We start from the raw sequence: 27,631 nt of genomic DNA, 5'->3' as shown, positions 1-27,631 counted from the left end.
GTTTCATTCTCTGTCTAGCTCCTTTGGAGTCACACAGAATTGGGTTTAAATCTTGGCATACACACTCATTAGATATACAAACAAAGACAAGTAACTGTGTGTATCTGAGTCTGCTTCCTTATCTGCAAAACAAAGATAATATCCACTTTGTATGCTGTTGAAGCCAACACAAGTTATTATTTTTGATGATGAGCTTTGATGTTTTCCAACATGTTATTTACTGACATGCTGCCTATTAGCACATACTCCTCAGCTCTTTGCAATATGGCTGCCCTTCATGCATGACTACTTGCCAACACCCTAGCCTCAGGACACCTGTGTCCCATACCCTCAATTAATGACACATCGATTGCTAAATGCCAGATATGTCTGCTCACTCCTGGATAAATCAGATACATGCAATGTCAGTTTAATATCTTGAGTGGCTGGCAGGCTTTTTGGGGTCCAATAATCCAATCAATGACCATTGATGCAATCTAGTTGCATTCAATTTATGGCTTTCTGCAGCTTCTTTCTCCTCTAATTTTTCATCCATATTGAAATACAGATTGGTTCACACCATTACCCTGCTTAAAACGTTTCTTGTCTCCTCTCTGCTAATAAAATGAAGTCCATCAGTTTCAGCATGACATTAAAGTCCTTCACATTCTGGTCCACACTTACACTTCCAAACCCACCTCTTCCCACTCCCCTTCACATCCTCTACTTTAAGTCACACAGATCTGCTTGTGATGTTGCAAGTAAGCAGGGTGCTTTCATGTTTCTATGCTTTTGCATATATGCTGTTTTGATTAAAATGCCCTTCCTTTTCATTACAAGTGGGCTGGTTGCAATTCATCTTTTTTATAAACCTTTTCTGACTCCTTAGTTAGAAGCCTTAATTAGTCTCTCTTTAATGTGTCTGATACACTTTATGAACACTTCTATTTTTGCATTTATGACATCATATCATAATTCCTTTGTCTATATAGCTGCAGAAACCAGATTGTATTCATCTCTGCATGCTAAGGAACTAGATTGGGCTTAGTAAATGCTTAGTGAATGCTCGTTGAAGGGAAGAAAAGATGGATGGAATTTCCAACCATGATTGGCTGTTTGACTGAATATAAGGTTGACAGGAGGATAGTGGGAAGATTTCTGTACCATAGACAGAGGTAGGAAAAAAGGGGAAGGGGGAGCCTTTTTGAGTAGGGAAAGACATTTTAAATATACATTTTAAGATGACAATTTTAGCTATTTCAAAGATTGCATGAGTTTTTAAAAGAGATAACAGCATAGAAGAGAGGATATATTTCAAAAACCACAGATCAGGGAAAATAAATTCATTTTAATTTAGAATATAGTCAAAAGCACCAAAATGTCCAGTTCATAAAACAAGAGCAAGCAGATAATCTTAGATTTCTTTTTAAGTCTTCTGAAAAGTATATGCAAAAATCGGTGGGTAAATACATATTTCTGGAGAGAGAGTTCTTTTTTTTTTTTTTTTGGCCAAAGGGATTTATTACTTAAAGACGTATGAGAATCACTACCATTAAATTCCACCCTATATAATATAAACTAGCAGTTTATAGGGGAAAATAATTGTCAGAGCAATGAGACCATGTTTAGGAATTTAACCACATAATCCTGCTGTACCACAAATATTTTCTCAAGATCCTCCCCTGAAAGGGTAATTGTTAAACCCAGTAAAGAAAGTTAGTAATTTGCCTAGACATCAATAAAATTCTTAGGTATATTCCACAGCATTTTATCCCTTAAAAAAATCCCCTGATTAAGAAAAACCTTTTAAGTTTATGTGATATGTTTCTTCTGAAACTGACCATCCTCCCATAGATATGAAAGGGCCTCCTTGCCTGCACATACCTCTTGTGTATGTGCATACATACACCAAGTGCTCTGCTTTGACCCAGTGAGATGCACACTTGCCATCATCTGTTTGTGCATGCACTGTGTGGGATTAAATAGGAAACTGTAACTTCTACCTACCTTTTCTCATTCTCTCCTATCAATGAGCAGCAAAACAATGATGGGACAGGTAAGGTTTAAAACTACCCCACTAGTAGATTCAGACTTTCTAGCTGGCAATTTGGGGATAATGTATTTTGAGTTCTAGACATTTTAATTTTAATGCTCTATGTAGTTACAAAAATGTTGAATGTCCTGTGACCCAACAATTCCATTCCTGTTACTCTTTTTTAAAAAAATAATCCAAATGACACAAAAAGTTATATGCATAAGGTTTCTTACACTGCTGTATGGAACTATAAAGAAGCACAAATAGTTTAAGTTTCCAAAAACAAGAAAAGGGTTTAATTATGCTACATTCACACAATGACACACTGGTGTGGCTAGTAAATGATATTTATGATTTTTTAATAACATGGGAAAATTCCATGACTTAGATATAGAGAAAGGGTTACAGGAATATAGCAAAATAGAAATAATGGTTGTGTCTTTGACAGGATTATGGGAATTTTTTTTGCCACATGATACTTTGTTATGCTTTCCAAATATTTTATGAGATGTGTTACTTTTTATGAGACAAGAAAACACACAAAAGCAGCATTCAGAACAGAAAGGGCACTAGCTTCAGAGGCAGTAACTGGGTTCGGAACTTGGCCCTGCCATTGTCTAGGCCTGTTACTTTGGTCAAGCCTCTTCTCTGGGGATCTTGTGTGCAAAACAGGGCTGGACTCATGGATTCCTAAGGTCCTTCCATATTTAATTCTCAAGATTTTATTTCAGTAAGATCTTACCTAGTTATCTCAGGGAAAATATCTTTCCCTGTTTATTCTTCATCCCTTTTTGGAGGCAAGAAGGGACCTGATCAAGGCTGGTAAACACAGGGCTGTGGCTGGCATCCAGACATCTAGAAAGAGTTGTGCGTTCTGAGGCCACGAGGACATGAACAAGACCTGAGTCATTTCCATCTAAGGCTGTTCAAATCCCCTCAAAGAACCCTTTCTACTTACTTTCCCCCAGTGAACTTGTTTTACCTTCAACATTAGCTTGTATAAGAGACTTTTTCAAATTTATCGAATTCTGGTTTCATTGATTTACAGACTCTTATATTATTTGGTTCCTTTCTTTTTTTTTTTCCCCTTTTTTCGAAATGGAGTCTCACTCTGTCGCCCAGGCTGGAGTGCAGTGGCACTATCTCAGCTCACTGCAACCTCCACCTCCTGGGTTCAAGCAATTCTCTTACCTCAGCCTCCCAAGTAACTGGGATTACAGACGTGCGCCACTATGCCTGGCCAATTTTTGTATTTTTAGTGGAGACGTGGGTTTACCATGTTGGCCAGGCTGGTCAACCCCTGACCTCAAGTGATCCGCCCACCTTGGCTTCCCAAAGGGTTGGGATTACAGGCGTCAGCCACTGTGCCCAGCCTATTTAGTTCCTTTCTTTTTACTACAACTATAGTTTTCAAGTCATCATACAAGTAACTGGATTTTTCATGGGCTGGTATTGCAGCTCCAAGAACTCCTTTGTAAAGGACATTGTGTCTACATATTTTGAGAGAGTTTTTTTTTTTTTTTCCCCCTAGATTCCCTCCCAATAGTAGGTGAGGACTCTTGGCCCTCAGTTCTAAGTTCTGACTGGCCAGATATCTTAGTTCAAGCACTTTTTCTACATTTAGTTTTATTTCATCCCAGATTCCTGCAAAGGACCAACGGTCTAAGATAGAATTTCAGGACTGGAAACAGTCTTCCTGGTCATCCCATCATAATTCCTCATTTTATAACAGAAAACTAAGGAGCAAGGAAACTATGTGATGGGTCCGAGGTCTTACAGGAAACAGGGCTAGGAGGTGAACAACAACAACAACAACAAAACAATATAACTGATAACCACGTGTCAAAAAAAAAGTCCATTCTCCAAAATTAATGGACATTAATAGTTGCTATATTTGCTTCAGACAGTTTTTTTTTTTTTTTTTTTTTTTTTTTTTTAAGACGGAGTCTCCCTCTGTTGCCCAGGCTGGAGTGCAGTGGTGCGATCTCAGCTTACTGCAGCCTCCACCTCCTGCGTTCACGGCATTCTCCTGCCTCAGCCTCCCAAGTAGCTGGGACTACAGGTGCTCGCCACCACGCCCAGCTAATTTTTTGTATTTTTAGTAGAGACGGGATTTCGCCATGTTAGCCACGATGGTCTCAATTTCCTGACCTCGTGATCCACCTGCCTGGGCCTCCCAAAGTACTGAGATTACAGGCATGAGCCACTGCGCCTGGCCTGCTCATTTTTATATTGAGTGGTTTGTTATTTGTATTGATTTAGAGAAGCTATTTCTATATTCTGGTACTATATAACAAATATTTTCTGCCAGAAATGTGGCTTGACTCTTAAATTTACATGTCTTTCAAGGATCAAAACTTTTATCTTAACAGCAAAATGTGTCAATGTTTTTTATAACAGCTTATTGAAATATAATTCATATACCAAAAATTTTACCCTTTAAAAGTATAATTCTGTAGTTCTAATATATTCACACAGTTGTGTAACCTCATCAACACTATATAATAGATGTTTTACTTTATGACTTGTATTTTTTGTATCTTTTCCATTCCAAAGTCATAAAGATATCTCTTATATTTTATGATTTTTTAAAATATGTTCATATTTTAGGCATTTACATCAGAATTTATTTTTGGTTGAGATTTTTTATATTTATAAACAATTATCCTATAACAATTTACTTAACAGTCTGTCCTTTATTGGTTTTTAATTCTACTGCTATTAAATTCATAGTCTGTCCTTTATTGGTTTTTAATTCTTCTGCTATTAAATTCTAGTTTCCATATACTGTATACTTGAATCTGCTGTGGGCTCCACATTCTATTCCATTTATTTGTCTATCCCTTTTACATTGCTGTAAGCCCTCAAGCTTTATGCTAAGTCTTTATATTTGACAGAGCAAATCTCAGCCACCTTGTTATTCCTAAAAATTGTTTGGGCTATTCTCAGCCACATGCACTTTCGTATTAATTATAGGATCAGATTGTTAAGTTCTAGCAATCCCACAGGATTGCTTTTTTTAAATTGAAATTATTCTGAATATAGAGATCCAAAACTTTTTATATTTTCTTTGCTTTTAAATGAGGATAATTATATTATCTACAAAGAAGAAGAAATTTTTCTAGTTATTTTCTAGTTTTTATTACATTTCTAGTCTTCTATTATATTTTATTATATTTCTAGTCTTCTCTTGGTTTCTAATTTTCTAGTTCTAATTTTTCTAGTTATTTTATCTTATTGCACTGGCTAGTGCTAACGCAGTGTTGAACAGATGTAGTGATAAAGGGCATTGCATGTTTTTTTCTGATTTTAATGGGACTGTTTGAGTCTCCCCATTAAAGTGAGTATGATGCTTACAATAGGTTTCTGACAGGCAAGTCAAGGTAGGGATTATCCCTTCTATTACTGGTTTGCCAAGAGGTTTTCACGTCATTTTTGTGTTGAAGTTTATCAGATGCTTTGTCTACATCTGTTAAGATGATCCTAAATTTTATCACCTTAAATCTCTGTGGTAGAGATGGAGATGCTTCACCCAAATCAACCTTCAAGGAGGAACTTGGTGTCCCTGCTTCTGGTAGCCTCTGGTTGTTAGTCCCTTCACAATCTGTCTCCACCCACCCAAGAGCACATATGCCCCTTCCAGAGAGGCCCACAACCAGTGACTGCAGGAGGCAGGGGCATGAAGGCCTGGCCACTGTAGGTCAGCCTGGGGCAACTCTAATGAGTCACATATGTTTCAAGGGGGCTTGGCAACGCTTTGTGGGCCTGCATCACAGTCCTCCTTTGCCCTCTGTCTAATCCTGCTTGCTTCCTCCCTTCCACATATGTTGACAACTAATAAATATACTACACAAAAACTCCTTCCAGGGCCGGACGCCATGGCTCACGCCCAGAATCCCAACAGTTTGGGAGGTTGAGGTGGGTGGATTACTTGAGGTCAGAAGTTTGAGACCAGCCTGGGCAACATGGTGAAACTCCGTCTCTACTAAAAATACAAAAAAAAAAAAAAAAAAAAAATAGCCAGGCATGGTGGCTTGCATCTGTAATCCTAGCTATTTGGGAGGCTGAGATAGGAGAATTGCTTGAACCTGAGAGGCAGAGATTGCAGTGAGCCGAGATCACATCACTGCCCTCCCTCCAACCTGGGCAACAGAGTGAGACTCTGGGAAAAAAAAAAAAAAAAAAAAAAAACACAGAAACAAAAAACCCCTCCTTCCAAAGAGGATTCAACCTGTGATGCTCTGTTTAAAGTAGATATTTTTTAAGTGTCAAAAAATATTTGCATTCCTGGGAAAAACTCTCCTTTAGTCATCCACATGACTGGATTCATTTGGGAATGTGTTAAACTTTATTTATTTGCTTCTGCATTTATTGTTACTGAGTCTTTTGTATAACCTACATGTACCCAGCTGCCTGGTGAGATGTCAGGTGCCATCCACAGTTGTATAATTTTTCCTCCTAAAGGAGATGTACACCAGTGTCCTCTAATAGCATTCAAAGGTGTTTTTATTCTTTAGCTTAGTTTTAGTTTAGAAGCATCTCTAATCTTTCCAGGCAGTTTGAGTTTGCTCTAAGAAGCAGTTGTCCAGTGCACCTTGTGTTTAAGAAATTTTCTACGCTTGGGGCTCGGCCATTGATGGCTTTGCCAGTGCCCTTCATTTGGGAATCACCATGTAGGTCAAACCCATTCCCATCTGTGGCCAACAGAGTTCCTTAGAGACTAAAGAGGAGTGTGACACACAACAAAACACTTTAGAGAAGGGACTCACATCAGGTGCATCTCTGATGAGCTTAAGGAATAAGATAAACAACACATAATACACAACAGAAAATTACAGGATAAGTAATGTTCTTACTATGTATTAACGTGAAAAAAAACAAAAAACAAACAAACAAAAAAAAAACAAAGAAAAAACATGCAGCAACGATATTTACTGGTCATTTTCCCCAGACGAACTTTTCTTTCTTACCAGAAGGTGGCAAAAAAGGTGCGCTTTAAATTACCCCCACCCAAATGGACAGAAAAAAACTTTTTATTAAAGAGTAAGGCAAATAACTCTCTCAAGTTAGAAGTTTTAACCTTTAGAAATAAGCAAATATGCGGACTTTTAGGTTCTGTTATTTAACATAGTTATTAGAAATATCTCTAAGAGTGACTAGAGATAATCCCTATTGACATCTATACCACATGGGTTGACGAAACATGTTTGGCTATAAAAAACATGAACTTCTCTAGAAGCTATCAATATGTGTTATGTGGTCTATAAAAATAAGTTCATTATAATTAGTGGGAAATATTCTAAAGCAACTTAAAAAAATTATATATGCCACTGATTTACAGAAATCCCAATTTACAGTATAAAAATGTAATTTGTAAGGCAGAGTTCAGTTTTGTAAATTATGTTTTAATGTATTCATCTATAAGATGAAAAATGGAATTGGATGATAACCACAGTCCCTTCTTCTATTAATATAATATATTCCCTGCTTTAGAGATGAGGGAAGAAAGATGTATGACTCACCTATGGTTATATACTAGCTAGTGACAAGACTGTCTGTAAAACTCGAGTTTTCTGACCCTTCATCAACTTCACCATCTGTCTTAAAAAAGATGAATTTCCCTAGAAAACTCCATTAGGTATGGCTTCTGCCCATAAGAAAACACTGTAAGTTCACTACAGGTTTGTTTAAAATGGCAAATAACTCAACATGATTGTGGTGCATTTGGAGGCAGGTTTATTTTTAAAAGGAAAGAACTCATCAGGAGTTCTGGGGTCTGAGTCCATGGGGGAAGACTGCCAGGTAAAGAAAGGCCAAATGGGACAATTCCTAGCAAGAGCTGAAAGGTGAGGGAAGGAGGAGGGAGATGAGTACTCCCAGTGCCGAGTTCCATCTAGGCAGCAGTTGCTGTCGACCCAGGAGGACAGTGGGGCTAGGGAGGGTCAGAGACAGCCCATGTCTGACTGGGCCTGGATGAGAATAAAACGAGATGAGTTTAATGGTCTTTGCTGGAGGCTTTACTTGCAGTTTCCACCTAATCCAGCCTCTGACATCCGATAGCAAATAATGCACTCCAATCCTTTTAATGGCTCATCTCCCTGAAAGCCTGATTTTCAAGTATTGTGGAAGTGAAAAATTTAGAAGTCATGTTGAAAGTTGAGGTTTCTCTTAATAGAAGTCAGATCTATTTTTCAGAATCCTCTGCAGGTGTAGGGCTGTAGAAACTTTAGACATCTGTGGCTTGGCATCTGCAGCGTTCCGTTCTGCTTTTCTCCTTGCTATGGCCAGAGAATGCCGGCCCTTTCTGTAATGGTGGGTGTATTTTGCCAGAAAACTCACATATTTGTGGGTGGAGTCAGTTGGGAGACTGGAGCAATTTTTCAAAAGTCTGCATAGGCCAAACACTGCAGGGATTTCCAAGGGGTGAAAAATAATATCTTGGGGGTTAGCAAATTTCCACTGTTTGTAGAGCCAAAGGTGTAGCTTTGGAAACATGGCAAGTAACTGATCATGACAGTGGAGGGAGAGCCTGAAAGCTGGATGAGTGTGTCCTCGAATCCCTCATTACATGCGCCCTCACTGCATTTCTAAGAGCAGCAGCAGCTCCTCTGTCACCCTAGGCAATCAGGGTCACAGCCTAGGCAAGACTCATCTTAAGTGGCTGCAACTACAGGTATCTACTTAGAACTTGGAAGCTAGGGAAATACAGTTGTCCAGAGAGTTAAGTCAACGCAGATTTACTCTGCATTGAAAGGCATACACAAAGTCATCCAAAAGAATATATCTCAATTTGGAGGAGTTCATAAGTTTCTCTAAGGAAGCAATAAAAACCTATTCATACAACCCCCTCATTCCTACCTCTCCTGGTCCCTGTAAAATGTACATATATGCAGCATATAATATTTATCGGCAGTTCAGAGATGCATGGGCCCAGATTAAGACTTAAGAATCCATGGCTTAATGAGACAGGATGGCCCTAGGTTAAAGCAAGGTCAGACTGAAAGTGTTAATTCTATTAAAGAAAGAGTGTGAACATTAGAAAGGAGGTTTGTCCGCAGTTGTAAACATAGGAGAAAGAGCCACTGAGGCACAGGCTGCTGACGCTTACCCAGGGACAATCCAGAAGATAGCCTAGGTCAGGGGATATGGACATTCTAGCTTCCTGATCTGGCTTTGCCAAGTGTAGCTTTTGTCTATCTGGAGGACATGTCTTACAATTTCCAACAAATCTCATCCTCTGACTATGTTATTCACCAAGTAACCCTCTGACTAAAAGTTGGCCTTTTTTGTAGCTCTGCCCACAGGGACAGAGTGTTCTGGTCTTGCCAATATGAACAGTCCAGTGTGCATGGCAGTCACAGTCCACACTGGAAACAAGTAACTTGGCATTCTGTTTTATACATCGGTCTCATGAGCCAGTATGAGTTCACTCTTGAGAGTCAGATCCACTGTCAGTGTGCTGGGAAATCTGTTTTTTAAGCCTATCAGGCTGAGGTCTCAAATACCAAAATGCCAGCTGGTGTCTCCTGGCCACGTTGGGATGGCCACACACCCTCCCACTGAAATGACCACACTTACCTTTTACAGGACATCGGATTGTCACGTTTGCTCCAAGGGCTGCCTCCACAATGCCTCCAACCGTGACAGACAGATGGTTGTGCTCTGGTTTGGTGATATTTCTTTCAATAGACAAGATGACAGGTGCCTCTTAATTCAAAGGGAGCAGGAAACTATGTTAGGTTCAGGCTTTTGCTCTTTGGTAAAACATGTTGCATTTGGTAAGCTTTGTTGAGCCCTTTGAGGGCAGGAGTGGAGTCCTGGTTCTCTCTGTATCCCTCAAGGTGCACCATGGGGATGTGCACATACATACCTGGAGGTGCTCAGTGGACATATGGACAGATGGATGAATGGATAGAGGGTTGGATGAATTCAAAGGTATATTGCAAAAACAATATGTAGACTATGAGGATATTTTGGTTTTATAACTAAAATTGAGGATAAATTCCTCTTTGATAATTTGAAAAAGAAGGAATTCAGAAGATCAGAAGCAGCAAAGAAGACAGACAGAGCAGGAATGATGTCTCTGCAGTGCAGCCATGAATGAGTTAATGCAGGGACAAAACACACTGGGGCTTGGGACCACCTGACTCTTTTTCTGGAAGGAGGGATGTGAGATACTGGGGGAGGGGGTTGATGAAGACAGGACAGAAGGTCCTGATCCATTCTGTTGTCCTTCATTGGGCCCAGCGTAATAAGAGGTTTTTTCCAATGTAAACATTTACCAAGTGTCCACTCTGTGGTCTGCACCTGGGTACAAGATGAGAAATACCTGGGTACAAGATGAGAAGTATCTCCTCTTTCGATAAGCACAAAGTGTAATGGTGCAGAAGGAGACGTACACAGGCATTTGCAGAATAAATGTGGTACCTAATCCTTACAAAGTTTTTCTGAATATGGTGCCACAGCCAGGCTGACATGTGGATGCCAGGATGTAACCAGACTTCAGAGCTCATTCAAAGCTATACTAGAGAAAGATGAGACAGGTAGGAGGCCACAATTCTTGTTGAGCCTCTTCTAATAAGCTGCATATGTGCTTGGGCAAAATCTTCCCTCTCTAGGCTTCAGTTTGAATCCCATTAAAAAAAATGATTGAGCTAGAAGATCTCTTCCAAGTGCAGTTCTCTCACCCAACGTGTAGTTCAGACCCTACTTAAATAAACTCATTTCAATCTAAAATAGAAAAGCCATTACTATTTAAAGACTATCAATTGCAAGGAGACCTATTTAAAACATTATTTACATCTCTACACTGCAGAAAGTCTCAAGAGAGAAATGTCTGACTTCCCACTTTATGAGACCATATGAGGTTATTACAAGTGGATCAGAACTGTCCGCAAGAAAAATTCAAAGTTAACATTTAATTAACATGAAGCAAGTACAGGCATAAAATTTGCATGCAAAAATAATACAAACAAGGTCATAAAGAATCAAACGTCCATTTTAAAATGTTTATTTTCTTTTGGATTTCAATATTTAGTTACCAGATTAATTTATTCACTCACTCAGGAAGCACACTTTGTGCCTGAGCTGGACAATGGCAGTACTAAGTTGGAAAACACACTCTCTTGTCCTCAAGGAGCTCACAGACCTGTGGGAGACACCATTACTATGCAGGGATGTGGGTATTGAGATAAGGGACTAGTTACCCAGTGGTCTCTCAGTAGCATGTGAGGGTCAGGGAAGCAACATCCCAGAGGGGACGTTTGACAGAGCATTCTCTTACCTTAGCACTGTCGCAATGGTTGGTTTCCCTACTACACCATTAGTACTATGAGAGCTCCTGAAGGGAGAGATCATGATCCCTGAACTTGTTTTATCACCTATGCATAGTTAGTGCATGAATTGGTATTGGTAACCATGTATTCTGGGGGAAGATAATCTAGGAAGGATCATGTTTGACGGTTCAAATGTTTCCTTCTCTCCTGGAGTACCTGGGGCAGTGGAAAGCTATCCAGAGAAATGAAAAGATAGGAACGCTTTGGCTGGGAGTGGACTTTGGTTTTCACAGCACATCCTTTGACTCCTGAAGACTTCACAGCAGCTCTACCAGGAATGTAAGTTGTTCTGGGATAGGCTTAGGAGACTTGACAGTTGCAAGGGGGGCTCCCATTCCCACACAGGAGTTCCAGAACCTTGGAACTAATACTTTCTGGAAAGGAGCTGATGTTCACAGGACAGAACAAGCCCGAAGGATCAAGGCACAGAAAACCAAGGCCTGAACGCCCTAAGGCAGCCAGGGAAGGGACTCAGAAGAATTTTCAAGACATACAGATTCAGGGACCATTTAAAATCAACTAGTCCGGGCTGGGCATGGTGGCTCACACCTGTAATCCCAGCCCTTTGGGAGGCCGAGGCAGGCAAATCATTTGAGGTTAGGAGTTCAAGAGCAGCCTGGCCAACATGGTGAAACCCTGTCTCTACTAAAAAAAATACAAAAAAATTAGCTAGGTGATTACACCTGTAATCCCAGCTACTCAGGAAGCTAAGGCAGGAGAATCGCTTGAGGCCAGGAGGTGGAGGTTGCAGTAAGCTGAGATTGCACCACTGCACTCTAGCCTAGGTGACAGAGAGAGACTCTGTTTCAAAAAAGAAAAAAAAAAAAATCAACTAGTCCAGCTGGGACAGTGGCTCATGCTTGTAATCCCAGCATTTTGGGAGGCCGACGGGGTGGATCACCTGAGGTCAGGAGTTCGAGACCAGCCTGACCAACAAGGCGAAACCTAAAAATACAAAAATTAGCAGGTCATGGCTGCGCTTGCCTGTAGTCCTCCCAGCTACTTGGGAGGCTAAGGCAGGAGAACCACTTGAACCCGGAAGGCGGAGGTTGCAGTGAGCTGAGGTCATGCCACTATACTTCAGCCTGGAGGACAGAGTGAGACTGTCTCTCAAAAAAAAAAAAAAAAAAAAAAAAAAAAATCAACTAGTCCAACCTCCTCAGTTTGTAGATGTGAAGTACCTGCTGCAAAGCTCAACACTGACTAAATGCTGGGTTCTAATTCCTGAATTCCTGATGCTGTCTCTCTCTATCACTTTAGTCCATTTGAGCCACAGATAACAGAAACCACAGAGTAGGGAGGTGGCAGATGGCTCTCTTCTTTTATTATTTATTTTTAATTTTAATTTTTTTTTAGACACAGGGTCTCACTCTGTTGCCTAGGCTTTAGTGCAGTGGCATGATCACAGCTCACTGTAGCCTTGAGCTCCTGGACTCAAGAGACCTTCCTGCCTCAGCCTCCTGAGTTAGCTGGGACTACAGGCATGCACCACTACTCCTGGGTAATTAAAAAAATTTTTTTTTTGTAGAGACATGATCTTTCTTTCCTGTCCAGGCAGGTATTGAAGTGATCAAGTGATCCTCCTGCCTCAGCCTGCCAAAGTGCTGGGATTACAAGCGAGAACCACCCACTTTGGCCTCTTATTTTTATCCCAGAACATGAACTTGCCAAATACAGCTTTGCCTGCAACTTTAGCACCTAAAAATGTTTCTTTATAATAAAAGTATATTTTAATATCCAAATGACATTGTCCACCTCCCAAGAAGACACACACTACTTTCCAGTTACAACTTCCTGAAGGTGTTTTTCAGGATTGGCAGGTATGCCACTGGGAGGTATATGCAATCTATAAAAGATAATTATTATTTTCTGTTGGCTGGTGGAACTTTAAAAAATGCAAAGTTCATTAATATCAACACTGCCAATTAAACCCCATCTCATTATTTCCTGATTCTTAGAAAGCGAGCTCCTGAGCAGCCGTTTTCAGTATGGTCCTCAGGCCAGCAGCATTGGCATAACCTGGGCACATGTTGAAAATGCCAATTCTCAGACTCCATCCCAAACCTACTGAACCAGAACCTCCGGGGGTGGAGTCCAGCAATCTGTGTTTTAACAAGCATTCCAGATGATTCTGACGGCTGCTAATGAGAACTACTGCTCTAGAATTTAATGTTAAAAACAAATAAACAAAGAACCAGGCATTCTAGGTTTCAACAGTGGGCATTACCTGCATATAGCACAGAAGAACTTTCCACATCTGAACCAAGATGATTAGCTACAGAACATTCATATATGCCTTGTTCTTTCCTTGTAGGATTCTGTATCTGTATCTTCCCAGTTCCATCGAAAATTATTCTGTAGAACAGTTAGAAAGAGGACACATTCATATAACAACTTAACTGACCTAGGGCTACAGTGAGTTGCAGAGAAAGAAGACTGCACCATTATAGGCTTTGGGCTGGCAAAGATCACAAAGGATAATTTTGTCAAGCATCCTGCCTATAAGCAGAGAACTACATAGACCAGGAGGGTGGAGTGTTTCCTCTTGCCATAGGTTAACAGCAATGTTAGAGCTGAACAGTGCTTAGAAATCCAGTCTTCCCATCCCACTTTACATGACAAAAGACTTTTCTGGTGAACTCAATGCTTAATCTGCCACATTTTTAAAAAAGACAACCCAGCAAACCTATTCATTTGCTGGATGTTAAACATTCATTTTCTGCCCAAATCCTTCCTAAGAAACTGCAGGTCTGGATTTTCAGTTTGGATTTTCATGCTGGAAGTGATTGGGTTTTGGCTAAGGCTGTTTTGCATTGGATTATGGTCTTATTATTCCCGTATGAAGAAGTCGATTGAGGTAATCATGCCAGGTCTGTGGCATACACTGGATTTGGACCACGCTGTTAAGAATTAGGGCTAACCTGCATGACAAGTTCATTATGGTTTCCCAATTACTGATATTCCTAAAATCCGGTGTGTAAATACCACTTTGAGAATCAGAGTTGGTCAGGTGTAGCCTAACCAATTAGATAATTATTCAGAGATTCAGAAAATATATCTAACGGTGAGAAGAACCTTTGTTATGAAGGGAAGAGTGCTTGTTCTGCTTTTATTTTATTTTATTCTTAATAATGTGAATCTGCTTCTAAATCACCCGGATCAGTGGTTATATACTATTTTTCCCCTGCCCCATCTCACTTTATAGATCTTAGCAATATAGACTATTCTGCCCTGTAAATACTGTATGTTTCATCATGAGATGAGCTGTGCCACTTCTTTATTTCCTGTCACTTCATGTCGTTCGCTCTATGCTTCAGTCATAATGAACCTTAACTGTTTCCAGAACCTTCCATGATTTTTCATTACCGTGAGCTTTTGCATATGTTGTTCACTTCATTTGAAATGCCCTTCCCCCTTTCTGGCAAACTCAGACCCACCCACTGAGTCCTGGATCAAATGTAATTTCCCCTGTAAAGTTTTCACCAATACTCCTAGAGTTATCTTCTGTATCCTCTGGGCTCCTTCTTCGCTGGTGCATATATTTATTTGATGAAATATCGATTTCTTCCCACTCGACTGTGATCTTTTCAAGGGCAGGGAACCAAATCTTATTCACAGCTGTGGATTCTCACTGCTTAGACTTTTATATAGCAAGTTCTCAAAAATCTTTGATGACTAAATGTATGAATGATTAGAATAGTACGAAATAATGGCACAGAGCAACAGTACCAAGAGCATACAAGCCCTGCTGCAACACACATAAGAAATATACAAAAGCGGGCAGAAGTCAAAACAGCGAAAGTGTCTCAGAGCAACAAGAGTATGGCAGACCTCACTGCTGGTAAGGCAAGATTTTCACTGTCAAATCCTGAGGGAGGAGAAATAGTTGGTTAAAAGCAAAAGTCTAACCAGTGACTACACATGAAAAATAAACACACTAAATCATTTTCTTAAATTATTTCATATATATGTTTGTATGACTTAGCAATTCTCAAATAATGCCTTTGTTTTGTAGGTTTCAGTGTAACAGTCCAGTGAGAAATCATTGAGATCAGAAATAGCTAAGCATGCATGAACCTTACATGACAGGTGGGGCCACTGGGTACCTAGCCTGGATCTGTCCCTGGGCTGGAGAACCACCAGGTTGAATTCTGTAACAGATCTGACCTTGACCTCTGCTGCGTAATCTTACTTTTAAGTTGAAGTAATAACAAAGTTGATCTTTCTACAGGCACCATCTCTAACTGATCCACCCACAACCTTCTCTTCATAGTTGAGATTTCTTACTCAGTTGGCATCCAAACAGTACTCCATGCCTACACAGTTTCTCTCACTGGATAGAGGCTTTCAGGAACATAATTCCATTTCTCAATTACTTCAATTGAAAAGATTTTTAACATTCAGAAAGTATATTTAAGGATGAGAACCTTCGTTATGTAAAGGGAATTAAACATAAACTGAACAAATTAATTGGGTAAGTTTCGAGGAAAAATAGAAATGAAAATGGATCTTATTATCTTAAAAATTAAAAACAAAATATTTTACTGGACATACAAAATTGCTTCTGTTTTGAATGGTTGATCCTTAAAGGATGCAGAAACACATCTGAGGAGGATGTACCATGTCAAAACTTCTTTATACAAGCTCCAGGAGTCTCAGCCTGATAAAGTTATGTTAATTCCATTCCATCAAGTCAATCTATTTAAAATGAACTCAATTCAACAAATATTTATTTAAACTGATCAGGCTCCTCTATATGACTATAGTACTTATATGGCCATAGGTCAACAGATCACTTCAACCTCTCAGCCTCTATTTCCTTACAATTTATAAAATGGATTACTGAAACAAGTTAGCAGTTTTCAAAGTGCGGTCCATGAACCCCTAGAAGTCCATGAGGTCAAAGCTAGTTCTGTAATAATACGAAGCCATTAATTTGCCTTTTTAAAAACGGTACTGACCTTTCACTGAGAGTGCAAAGACAGTGTTGGTAAGACTGCTGGCACCTTAGCATGAACCAAGACAGTGGTATGGAAGTGTGCCAGTAATCACTGTATTCTTGACTACTATGTTTCATTTGCTGAAAAAAAAAAAAAAAATGCCAGTTTCCCTTAAGCATGGGAATTCCCGTCCCTTAATGGCCGGGCACGGCAACTCATGCCTGTAATCCCAGCACTTTGGGAGGCCAAGGTGGGTGGATCACTTGAGATCAGGAGTTCAAGACCAACCTGGCCAACATGGTAAAACCCTATCTCTACTAAAAATACAAAACATTAGCTGGGGGTTGGTGGTGTGCACCTGTAATCCCAGTTACTTGGGAGACTGAAGCAGGAGAATCACTTGAAACCAGGAGGCAGAGGTTGCAGTAAGCTGAGATCGCACCACTGCACTCCAGCCTGAGTGACAAAGCAAGACTCTGTCTCAGTAAAGAAAAGAAAAAAAAGAATGTCCTTAATGAAGTAGTAAAAGGTATTAATCTTATTAAATCTCGACCCTTGAGTCCATATGTTTTTCATATCCCATATGACACAATGGGAAGTACACACAAGGCACTTCCACTGCATGCTGAAGAACTAATAGCTTCTTTCATGGAATATGATTTTTACTTGAAAGAATGACCAACAAACTATGACAAAAAAAGTCCACACTATGATTTAAAGTTGGGTATTTGGTAGATATATATATATTTTAAATGAGTTGGCCAATTCAATGACACAACTGACAGTATTTGTTGCCAATGATGAAAAAGTTTTGATGTGAAAATTAGAATTTTGGAAAACTGATATCCACCACTGTAAGCCTGACAGCTTCCCAAAACTTAAAGACTTTTTTTGATGAGATACATGGTGATTTTTTTAATGTGTATTTTTTTACATTGCATAATGAAATGTACCAACATTTGGAAGGTCTGTATCACTCAGTGAGCCAATATTTTCCAAATGACCAATTTATGGTGTTACAAAATCTTGTATGGGTAAAAAAATCTATTCAAAATGCAAGAAAAAAACAGCAGATTTCATTAAACAGAGTACCAACATTTCATTAATATAGTTTCAGATTGCACATTTCAACTAACCTTTGAGAAATTACCCTTTGTCTAGTTTTAGTGTAGAATTAAAGAATATCCACAATTATCTCAAAAGATATTAAAATATTCTTTCTCTTCCAGCTAACACATTTGTATAACACACATTTCTTTTCTCCATATACTTTAACTAAAACAACATTTCACAACAGATGCGGAAATAAGAATCCAGCTGTCTTCTTTTATTATGCCAGACATTAAAGAGATCTGCAAAGATGGAAAGCAATTCCACTGTTACCAGTAATTTTGGTGGCGGGGGGATGGTTTTCAAAAAATATGTTCTTTGTGTGAACATGTTATGGGCCCATTATTTTTTCTAAATAGATTAATGGAGATATTTTCAGTGTTTCTTGGTTTTTATTTCTAGGGAAGTAAATAGCAATAGATACAACTCACATTTATAAAAGCTCTTTAGGCTCCTCAATCATTTAAAAATTTTAAAGAGTCTAAAACCAAAAGCTCTGAGAACTGCTATGTTTTAAGGTTTATTCTACTTCTAAAATTTCATTGTACTCTTGTGTTCAGAGTTCTAGCATTAAAAATTCAAATTGTATTTTTTCTACCTTTTTAAGATATAGCCTAATAATTTATTTAAAAAACTGAATTTAACCTAAGTTTTTTCTGATGTTTCACATACGAGGCTCAATGCACAAAAGACATGATAAAAGTAAAACTTGCATTTTGAAAGCACCTTATGATATGCAAAACGGTTTCACATCTGCTGTGTTATCTGTGTCTCTTAACGATCTCTAAAGGCAGATAAGGTACAGCTGGAGCTCGTAAATGTGAGTGAATCAAAAGGCGGCACAATGACTATACAAACAGCAAGATTTGAAGACAATAAAGAATGCAAAAGTAAATTAGTATCTGTTATGTAAAATAAAGGAAATGTGACATTTTTGCACCGGCATAGATAGAGATCAGAATAATATATGACTTAATATTGTGTTTTGAACATCTCAAAACACTTTCTTATTTTTGGATTGTATGACATTTAAAAATTACATGATAATAGAAAACTACTTCAGATACCCAAGCTTTCAACTAAGGCTACTTATTTGTGTGATACTCAAATACCACTGGCAGTATTCAAGAGATATGGCCCTTGGTTCTGACTGGCCATGAAGTAGTCGTGGGATTCTGCTTCTCAATGACCTCATCAGAAAGGTTAACCCCTGTCCCTGCCAACCTCATGGGGCTGATGTGAGCTCAAATGAGATATCATGTCTTGTAGACATGGAAGAGCTCTGTAAATTCTGATTTGCAGCTCCAACATAATGTAGGATTACTGCTAGTAAGCTTACTTTTAAAATGCTCTTATATTGATTTTATTTTTAAATGCTAAGTGTTGAGTAAAGGGGGAGTGTACACATGCTTAAACTTATTCTTGCTGGATCCAGTCTTACATCACACCTCTACGATAGTGATTGGGATGATACGGCGGTTGAATTTAAAAATTCCAACGCATATGTCAAAAACACATCCTAACATTTTTAAGTTTCTTTCCTAAAGAATCCTGTTGGAAACACAGGCCTAGGAGAGGAATTTGAAAATATTTTCAAGAAAACTGGAATAGCCATTAAGAAGGTAGTGCAAAAATGAATACTGCATTCTTATTTTACTTACTTTACTGAGGGCTGTAACAAGGTTCCATCCTTGGTCCATGTATATGTGGCCTCACCAGGGGTAATAAGGTCACACAGTATATTGATGACCTCTGTCCTTTTTGTAATGTATACTGTATTTCCAATCCTGGAATTTATCGTTTTATTAAATGAAATTGAGGGAGGTTGGCTTTGCCTCATGAGAACAGGTCCTTTCGGCTTGAATGTCAGCTTGCCTGAGTTTTTTGCATTTGAGCTTTGGGACACACTTCCTGTTTCCCCCCTAAGCTGAGCAGCAGGAGGCATCTCTTCCTGGATGCCCCACCACTGCATGTGTGTTGGCTGTGCCTTGGCTAATTCGGCCACCAGCTGATATATTAGCTGGGACGCAAGATCATCGCTGACCTCTCCGGTTTCCATGAGCTGACTCATGTTTCTTATCAGCTCATCAAACTGGGCTGTATCCATGCTGTATGCTCCTTGTTTAACTGCTGCTTCAAACTGCTTATTCTTCAAATCCCAGGAGTTGGTGTTTCCTGCAGAACTGCTGCAGTGGCCTAACAGAGCTCTCAAGAAAGGCTGGTTACTAATGTAGTCATCATCCAGATAAAGGTCATTTTTGTTATTCCACATTTGCCTCATTTTATGCCATGTGACTCCCAAACTATTGGCTTCATTGTGGTCCATCCCAGGATACTCCCACATAGGCTCCCTAAGGGCTGGGCGTGCGATGAGCCGGTTGTCAGTACCAATGAGCTTGAGCACAACGGTTTCCTGTGCAGAGCCTGCAATGCACCGGTACACGCCAATGTCAGGGGTGGCAAGACTGTGGATTTTTAGTGAGCCTGACTTGGTGATGCCAAGCCGTTTGGAGTTCTGCAGGCAACGGCCATCCTTCTCCCACTGGATCAGAGATTTCTGGAATCGTCGCACTGGGCACTTAATAATCACGGATGTGTTGGGCAGCAAATAGGCTCTGCTACCAATGGTCAGGTTAATACGCTTCTCTTCCCTTGTCTGAATGTAGACTCTCTGGACACTGAGGATCTGAGGACCCTGCTCACCAAGTTTTGTCTTCATCTCTGATTTGATTTCTCCAAGAAAAAAAAGAAAATACAAACAAACATCTAAAAAATACAGACTTTTTGACAGTAATCTTTCAAGGCTGCTACAGGCTAACAAATGTTATCTTTTTTTTACCATTTTAAAACATTCAAGAATCAAACCATGAATAATATCATACATTCACAGTTTGGGGTAAATTTCATAACTATCTAGTACTTTAGTGGCAACGAATACAAGTGTGGGTGAGTTGCATGAAAATGTGTAAGTTATTTGACAAAACCCTGGTTTTGGGAGGCATGAGGTTAAATGATTTGGTGAAATGTAGGGAATAGTTATTTCCAGATTTGAGGAATATTTGTTCTAGGCCATGCTTATATAATGGCTCCATAATTACCCAGCCTCTGGGTACATGTTTCCATCAATAAGGGTCTGATATGTCAGGTCTCTATCTGGCAGAGAGGCCCTCTGGCTTAGAGCCATGGGTACCCCAAATCTGAGGGAGGAAGTGAGAGTGGGAATGTGAGCGAAATATTTGAAGGGTTTGAAAGGAGGCTGAGGTTGGCCAGCTGCAGAATATAACCCAAATATGTCGATTAAGCTAGCATGGGGGTCTGAGGAAGCAATGGGGAGCCGTGATCAAAAAAGAACAGGTGGCATAGGCAGTTTGAAGCCAGATAAATCTGAGTTTGAATCTTAGCTCTGCCACTTGGACAAATTCTTTCATCTCTCGAAGCCTCAGTTTTCTCACCTGTGAAATGTGTATAATATTAGTGCTTCCATTGGGAGGGAAGTGAAAATTAAGTTGGATTGTTTATATCAAGTGCACAGCACAGTAGCGGGCACATAAAGAGCTCTTATACATAACTGCTGTGACCACTGACCTGGTGACAAGGGCAGGTGCAGCCAATGCACAGAGGGCAGACTGAGAGGGAACAGAGATGGGGTTGGCTTTCACCTGTTCCTGGGCATCGACTCCTCTTAATGGGCTAGGCCCAAAGACAATAATTCTCAGATTCTGTCCCCAAGAGAAGTATTTCTCTCCCTTGTTTCACCTGAGGGAAGACTCAATGTGTTCTGGTAGGCGTGGGAGAAGGAGGACGGTGATATGGGTGGAAGTCTGGATCCTCTTTGATGATGTATTTAGGTTCCCGAGCAGATTGTAGAGTGTAGGATGGAGAGCTTGGAAGCACTAGTGAGTGGCAGAGAGATATTGGACTCACATCAAGAATATTGCTGGATTTAGAAGGTCATGCAGTTGGGACCTCATTTACCTTGTGGGACCCCAGTTACAGGTCCTCCTTGTGGTAGCACAGGCTGGGAGAAGGAGCAGATTGAGACTCCTCTTTCATAGCCTTCTCAGGCCCTTGGCACTGGCTACAATGTGTTTATTGGTACCCTGATAACTGAGAATAACTGAAGTCCTCTTGGATGCTCAGGAGCCCTTTGAAGTCTGGCTGCCTATTGGGGTTTCATGGTGTCAACAGGTTCAGGGAAACAACAGAGGTGAACCCATAATTTCTGTGGTAGAGAATGTTCTTGGTGAAAGACATGCATAATTTGTTTGTATACAAATTCCAAACAGATGCAACTGGTAGGTCAGGCCTATTGATCTCAGGATGGGTCCAGGGTTCTGCTTGAAAATACTGTTACATCATCTCTAAGTGGAGCTGGTGGCCTGCCACCTACAAACTTTTACTTGTTGGGAGATAGAGTATCCACAAAGTATGACAAATGGCATCAGCCAGTTAAGGCATGTAAATTTCCCCTTATTTGGCTAGAATACCATTTTGAACTTTCTACTGTTCAACAATCAAAAGCTGAAAAAAATGTATGGAAGACTCCCTGTTAAATTTATAGTCAATCCATTACTATAGATAATATAGATGGTGTTCAAAATACTAAATCTTCACAGCAAGGGCTCAATCAACCAAATGTGTCTGGCTGTAGCACTGGAACAGGGTCTTGGAGGCCTTCTATAGCATGAAGTGTTACCCCCATAGTTGTTCAATTACGGACAAGTCAGGCGGTTACTGGCAGAGTGGCCTGAGCAGATGAGAAATGGTCATGGGGTTCAGGCAGAGGTTATTTACTAATTCCTTTTTTTCTGACCATATTTTAAGAACCAGTATGGACATACTGGTATGTGCAGGTTCAATATCAACTCTGACCATAGATGCTCTAAAAAAATGGCTCTCAAACTTTGCTATTTGCTAGAATCACCTGTTATTGTTAGTATTCATTAATCTCAGTATCCTGGGTCCCATCCCCAGAAATTCTGACTTATGGGGAACAGCCAAGGAATCAGAATTTTTTAAAGTTCCCCAGTTGACTGAAATGTGTAGCCAAGTTTGAGGACCATTGCCCCAGCATGTACCACTGAATTAAGCCAAAGCAGTAGAGAAAGGCACTCCTGACCCAGTTTCTTTCACTGAAAGACAATTTGATAGGAAGCTGCTGGTCAAGAGGGAAGGGAAAATAGGAAGCAGCATCTGTGTTGTCTGTGAGCACATTCCAGTCTTCACGATGTCCAGTGTATTCTGCAAGAGGATCATGGGAGGGTTTCTTTCTGGTTTTAGCATCAGGAATCATTATACTGTACTCTGAGTAATTAGCTCATTTCCTATCTAACGAATACTAAACTATGTAACTGGCAAGGCTGCCTTTTTCAAGATGGCTGTTATAGCAAGTCTGGAGCCAAATTAGTGCTTACATGTAAAAGGAATATAAAATTCAAGACACGATCACATATTAACATTGTTTGTTCTCCTTTTTTTATTACTCACCTGCTTCTATTTTTACTAATCAGATTGCATGTTATGAACACTTAGAAGCGGCCTACTGTTGTAACAAGGCAGAGTATGCCTACCTATGTAACTATCATTATTATTTAAAAAGATCCAGGTGGCCATGGTCTGGCTATGGGCGTTTCAGTGGTGGACAACAGAAAAGATGGATGTTCACATGGATGGCTTTGTAACTCACTCTTCTCAAGCAGAGCATAAACTGTGTTCAGTCAAACTTTTGAATTAACACAACTGAGGAAGGTGTGGAGATCGACTGTTTCAAGGTAGCAGTGGCTGCTACAGATGGGGTGGAAGCTTGAATGTCCTTGCTCTCACTGGGATGGTGCGGAAGCCCATGGGGAAACATCTGGCTAAACAGCTCAAGCTGTGGATGACCTGAGACTAACATGAGGCCCACAAAGCATCCTGGTGCCCTGGGACCAGCAGAGAAGTGGGTTCCAATGATGCTTAGGTCCACTGGTACCCATGTCCCTCAGCTGAGCTTGGGGCTTAAAGTTGATGAGATTCTGACTCCTTCTAAGGTAGGCCATGAAGCCTCAGGTGGTGGGCAGGGCATAGCCTTAGTGAAGAGCCTGCCCAAATGGTAGGGTAAGCACAGGAGAAGCCCAGCTTTTCCCTCTGGCTGCATGCCCATTTACTGGAAGGCAGGCCTGGTGGTCCCAGCTGGTCCCTTTCCCAACTCTGCTCACACTGGGGTACGGGGCATTTTGACTGGCAGGTGTGCCTGGGGAGTAAACTGGGATTCCAGCCAGAGATCGAAACTCGGGCTCTGCCAGGCTGCCAGGTTCCACAGTTTGAGTCAGTTCTTCTCTTGGGGCTCCTGTGAGTTCCTTGAGAGCAGTGCCTGGAGCATGGCATCATCGAACATAATTCTTGAGCAAGAAACTGGTCTGGTTTGGGGTGACCCTCCTCTCTCATCTGGGGATGCCCCAAAACAGCAACACTGGCCAAGCCTGATTAGGCAGGGGCATCATGCCCTCTGCAGACAGTGACCAGGTACCAACTGCAGCACCCTCCTGAACGGGCTGCTGGGCTGTGTGAGAGTATCAACCCATCCCTCCACCTCTCCCACTGTGCTAGATGTGAGAAATGCCACATTCTAGAAAATGAAATGAGCTTTCTTCTGTAAGTCCTCTTTCTGGGTCTTTGTGTCAGCCTGCCATACCCAGTCAAGGCCAGTTCTGGGTGCCCAAGGCCATCTATGGCCATGGCCTCAGCTCCTTGCTTGCTGAGTCCTGCCTTTACTCTAGTCATATCCCTGGCATGACTTCAAGTCCTGGTGCCATGCCAGGTTTCTATCCCAAGCCATCTGGCTGGATATTTCCGCATGGTCTTGGCAGCATTTGCTCTGGCCATGACACAGCATCAAAACCTTCCTATTACCCTACTGGAACCCCAGCCTCTCAGGAACCAGCCTGGAATATGACTGCCGGACTTGTGCTGGTTTCCACTCCTCCCACTAGGAGTAAAGATCTGACAAGCTCATTTGAAGCTGTGCCAAGAACCTGGGCAGATACTCTGGATTCTCTTCAGGCTTCTCTGAACTGAAGAGGAGGCTGCCAGGGATGCTGTGGGTGGATTCCGAAATGAGCAGTGGAGGCCCCAGAGGCCCATGGAGGCCCGGCTACAGTAAATTCAGGTTGTTTCTGTGGTACTTTTCCACCAATTTCAGTCTGGCTTCTGCTCCCAACACCACACTAAATGTTACTTGGAAAAGACAACCAAGGGCCCCCTAGTGACGAATTCAATGTCTTCTCTTCAATATTCTTACTTGACTGTCTTAGGGCGTACGGCACCTTTAATCACTCACTTCATGAAGAAGTCTCTCCTCCCTAAGTTTTTTTTTAACCTTTTTTTTTCTGGTCCTCTCTGACTACCATTGCCAGTACCCAGCTGGCTGTTTCTACCCCTCAGGTGCCAATGCAGGGCCACTTTCTCTCTTGCTCTATGCTTTTCCTTGGATGATTTTGTAGTTTTAACTAACAACTCTAGGTTAATGCCTTCAAGTTTATCTGTCTAGCCTAGATCTCTTTCTGGAACTCCAGACCTAATTGTCCACTTCTTGCTGGAAATCTCTTCCAGGTCCCTCAAGTTTAAATGATCATAATCTAAACCAACAGTCCCCAACCTTTCTGGCACCAGGTACTGGTTTCATGGAAAACAGTTTTTCCACAAACCAGTTGTGGGGGCGGGGGTTGGGGGCTATAGGATGAAACTGCTCCACCTCAGATCATCAGGCATTAGATTTTCACAAGGAGCTGCAACCTAGATCCCTCACATGCACAGTTTACAATAGGGTTTGTGTTCCCATTAGAAGCTAATGCCTCTGCTGATCTGACAGGAGGTGGAACTCAGGTAGTAACGCCTGCTTGCCCACTGCTCACCTCCGACTGTGCAGCTCAGTTCCCAACAGGCTACAGACCAGTATCTGTTCGTGGCTTGGGGGTTGGGGACCCCTGAACTAAACACGTTATATGCCCCTTACCCTATCCCGTCCCAATTATTCTCCTCTTCTTATATTCCCCAAGTTAATGGCATCAACTTCTGCTAATTTACTCAAGCCGGAAACCAGGGAATCATCTAGATCACGGGTCCCCAATCCCCTAAGCCCCTGTTAGGAATCTGGCCTCACAGAGGAGGTGAGTGAGGCCAGTGAGCTAAGCTTCATCTGTATTTACAGCTGCTCCACATCACTGCCATTACTGCCTGAGCTCTACCTCCTGTCAGATGAGTGGTGGCATTAGATTCTCATAGGAGTGTGAGCCCTATTGTGAACTGTGCATGTGAAGGATCTAGGTTGTGGGCTCCTTATGAGAATCTAATGCCTGATAATGTGTCACTGTCTCTCATCACCCCCAGATGGGACCATCTAGTTGCAAGAAAACAAGCTCAGGGCTCTCACTGACTCCACATCATGGTGAGTTGTATAACTATTTCATTACACATTACAATGTAATAATAACATAAAGAAAGTACACAATACATGTAATGTGCTAGAATCATCCCAAAACCATCCCCCACGACCAGTCCATGGAAAAACTGTCTTCCATGAAACTGGTCCCTGGTGCCAAAATGGCTGTAGACCACCGATCTAGATTTCTTCCTGTCCAGTGGCATGCTGGCCCTGCCTCTCCCTGGATCACAAGTCAGTGAGACTGCTAGCAACTATTCCCGACTCTGTATTCAATGACATCACACTGGTAGCTGGAAACCAGTGATGGTGGGAGTATTTACACTATGGAAATAGGTGACCACAACAAATGATAGCTATCTCTCCCCACTCACCACCCTACTGCCGAAGCTAGCTGTTCAACATTCATAAACGCACCACCGTCCCTGCCTATAGCTCCCAACTCTCATCAGGCATCAGGAATTTAGATGACACATCTGAAACATTGTTAGAATTCATCCCCTTTGCTTCTACTCTCATGCTGTCTCACCAAGATATTGCCATATCCCCTTCACTAGACTCCCGGCCTTACTGTTATATTTATTCAATATATCTACACAGCTCTTAGAGTAAATGAACTAAAATCAAACCTGACCAAGTCACTTCCTTCTTAGATACAATTTTAACTCCTTCACATGGAGTTCAAGAGTCTCTATAGTTAACTTTGCAAGCTCTCTCTTGAACCTATGTTCTAGTCCTATGGAATTTGTTGAAGTTCCCCCAAACTTACCACTTGATTTGACACCCCCTACTTTTATCCACACTGCTCTCTTTCCCCACATTCCTCTGTGTCCACCCACATGTGGGCCTGCTGAACAGACATGTCATTCAGAAGTCTGCTCAAGAATTCCTCCTTTGTGAAATTCTTCCTGACCTCTGCCCACCCAGTGTCACTGACCACTGCCTTCTGTTTGTTGAATGAATTAAGGCAATGAATGAGAAAAAGAAAAAGTAACACGTATGCCCTGGGACCCTGCAGAAAGTGCCACCAGCCCAAGAGGGTGCTGGTGAGGTGGGCCTGTGCCTGGTTGGGTTTCTACAACTGTAGCTATGACAAGCAGGGATGAGTGTTACTGGAAGCAGCCAGAACTAGCAAAGCTACAGGAGGAGTTACAGCAGAGAAGACTATATTCTAACGGTAAAGTCCAAGAGGTGTGTAGGAGGCTGGTGAACTAAAGACGCAGGCTGTGTGCCGGCACAAGGAGGGAGACCACAGGTGGGAGAGAGGAGAGTAGCTTTGAGATATCCCTGGGAAGGGGCTGTGGCATATTTTTCTTGACATTTCAATAAAATAGGGCATCCCTGGGTTCCTCTTCCCTAATCCATCCTGCTCTCAGTACTTTGGGGAAAAATAAAAATTCTTCTTTACCAAAGCTCAGGAACCGTAAAAGTCATAATTTAAAAAATCTAAAATCAAACACTACATATTTCTGTTATCCTTCTTTTCTTTCATGCCTGATCAAAAACCAAGACAGGTAGATTTCTAACAGCACTTTGAGAATTAACCACAACTGACATATTTAAAAAGAATGTCCATGAGTACAATTCATTCTGATAAACATGTTGGGGGATTATATAGAAAAAGACAAAACAGAACATTCAGAGGTGCTGTGTACCTACCCCATACAAGCTCATATCCTAATAGGCCAGAATATACAACACAACTTACTTATTACATTGTATCCTATGTTAAACCTATAATAGAAATGAGATAAAAAGACCTTAAAAATAATCAATATTTTTGAGGTTTTAGTGTGTGCCTGGCATTGATTCT

At 41.0% G+C, this 27,631-nt stretch overlaps 1 protein-coding gene across 11 annotated transcripts in view; it reads right to left on the bottom strand.

The window, feature by feature from the left end:
* ADAMTSL3 (ADAMTS like 3) overlaps nt 1–27,631 on the bottom strand; it is a 402,196-nt gene that overhangs the window by 37,414 nt on the left and 337,151 nt on the right. For 10 of the 11 annotated variants that reach the window (XM_007990199.3, XM_007990200.3, XM_037987797.2 and 7 more), the window contains 3 exons: nt 19,061–20,132; nt 13,577–13,704; nt 9,593–9,721 (listed from right to left, as the gene is read on the bottom strand). In XM_007990199.3, coding sequence (XP_007988390.3) covers nt 9,593–9,721; nt 13,577–13,704; nt 19,061–20,132 — 1,329 coding nt within the window. Of the gene's footprint in view, nt 1–7,824; nt 8,419–9,592; nt 9,722–13,576; nt 13,705–19,060; nt 20,133–27,631 lie in introns of those variants that run through there. The other variant, XM_073013092.1, reaches the window with a different exon arrangement.

The sequence above is a fragment of the Chlorocebus sabaeus genome, chromosome 29 (assembly GCF_047675955.1).
Source record: "Chlorocebus sabaeus isolate Y175 chromosome 29, mChlSab1.0.hap1, whole genome shotgun sequence".
NCBI classification, from domain to species: domain Eukaryota; kingdom Metazoa; phylum Chordata; class Mammalia; order Primates; family Cercopithecidae; genus Chlorocebus; species Chlorocebus sabaeus.
This window is presented reverse-complemented; position numbering and strand designations above follow the sequence as displayed.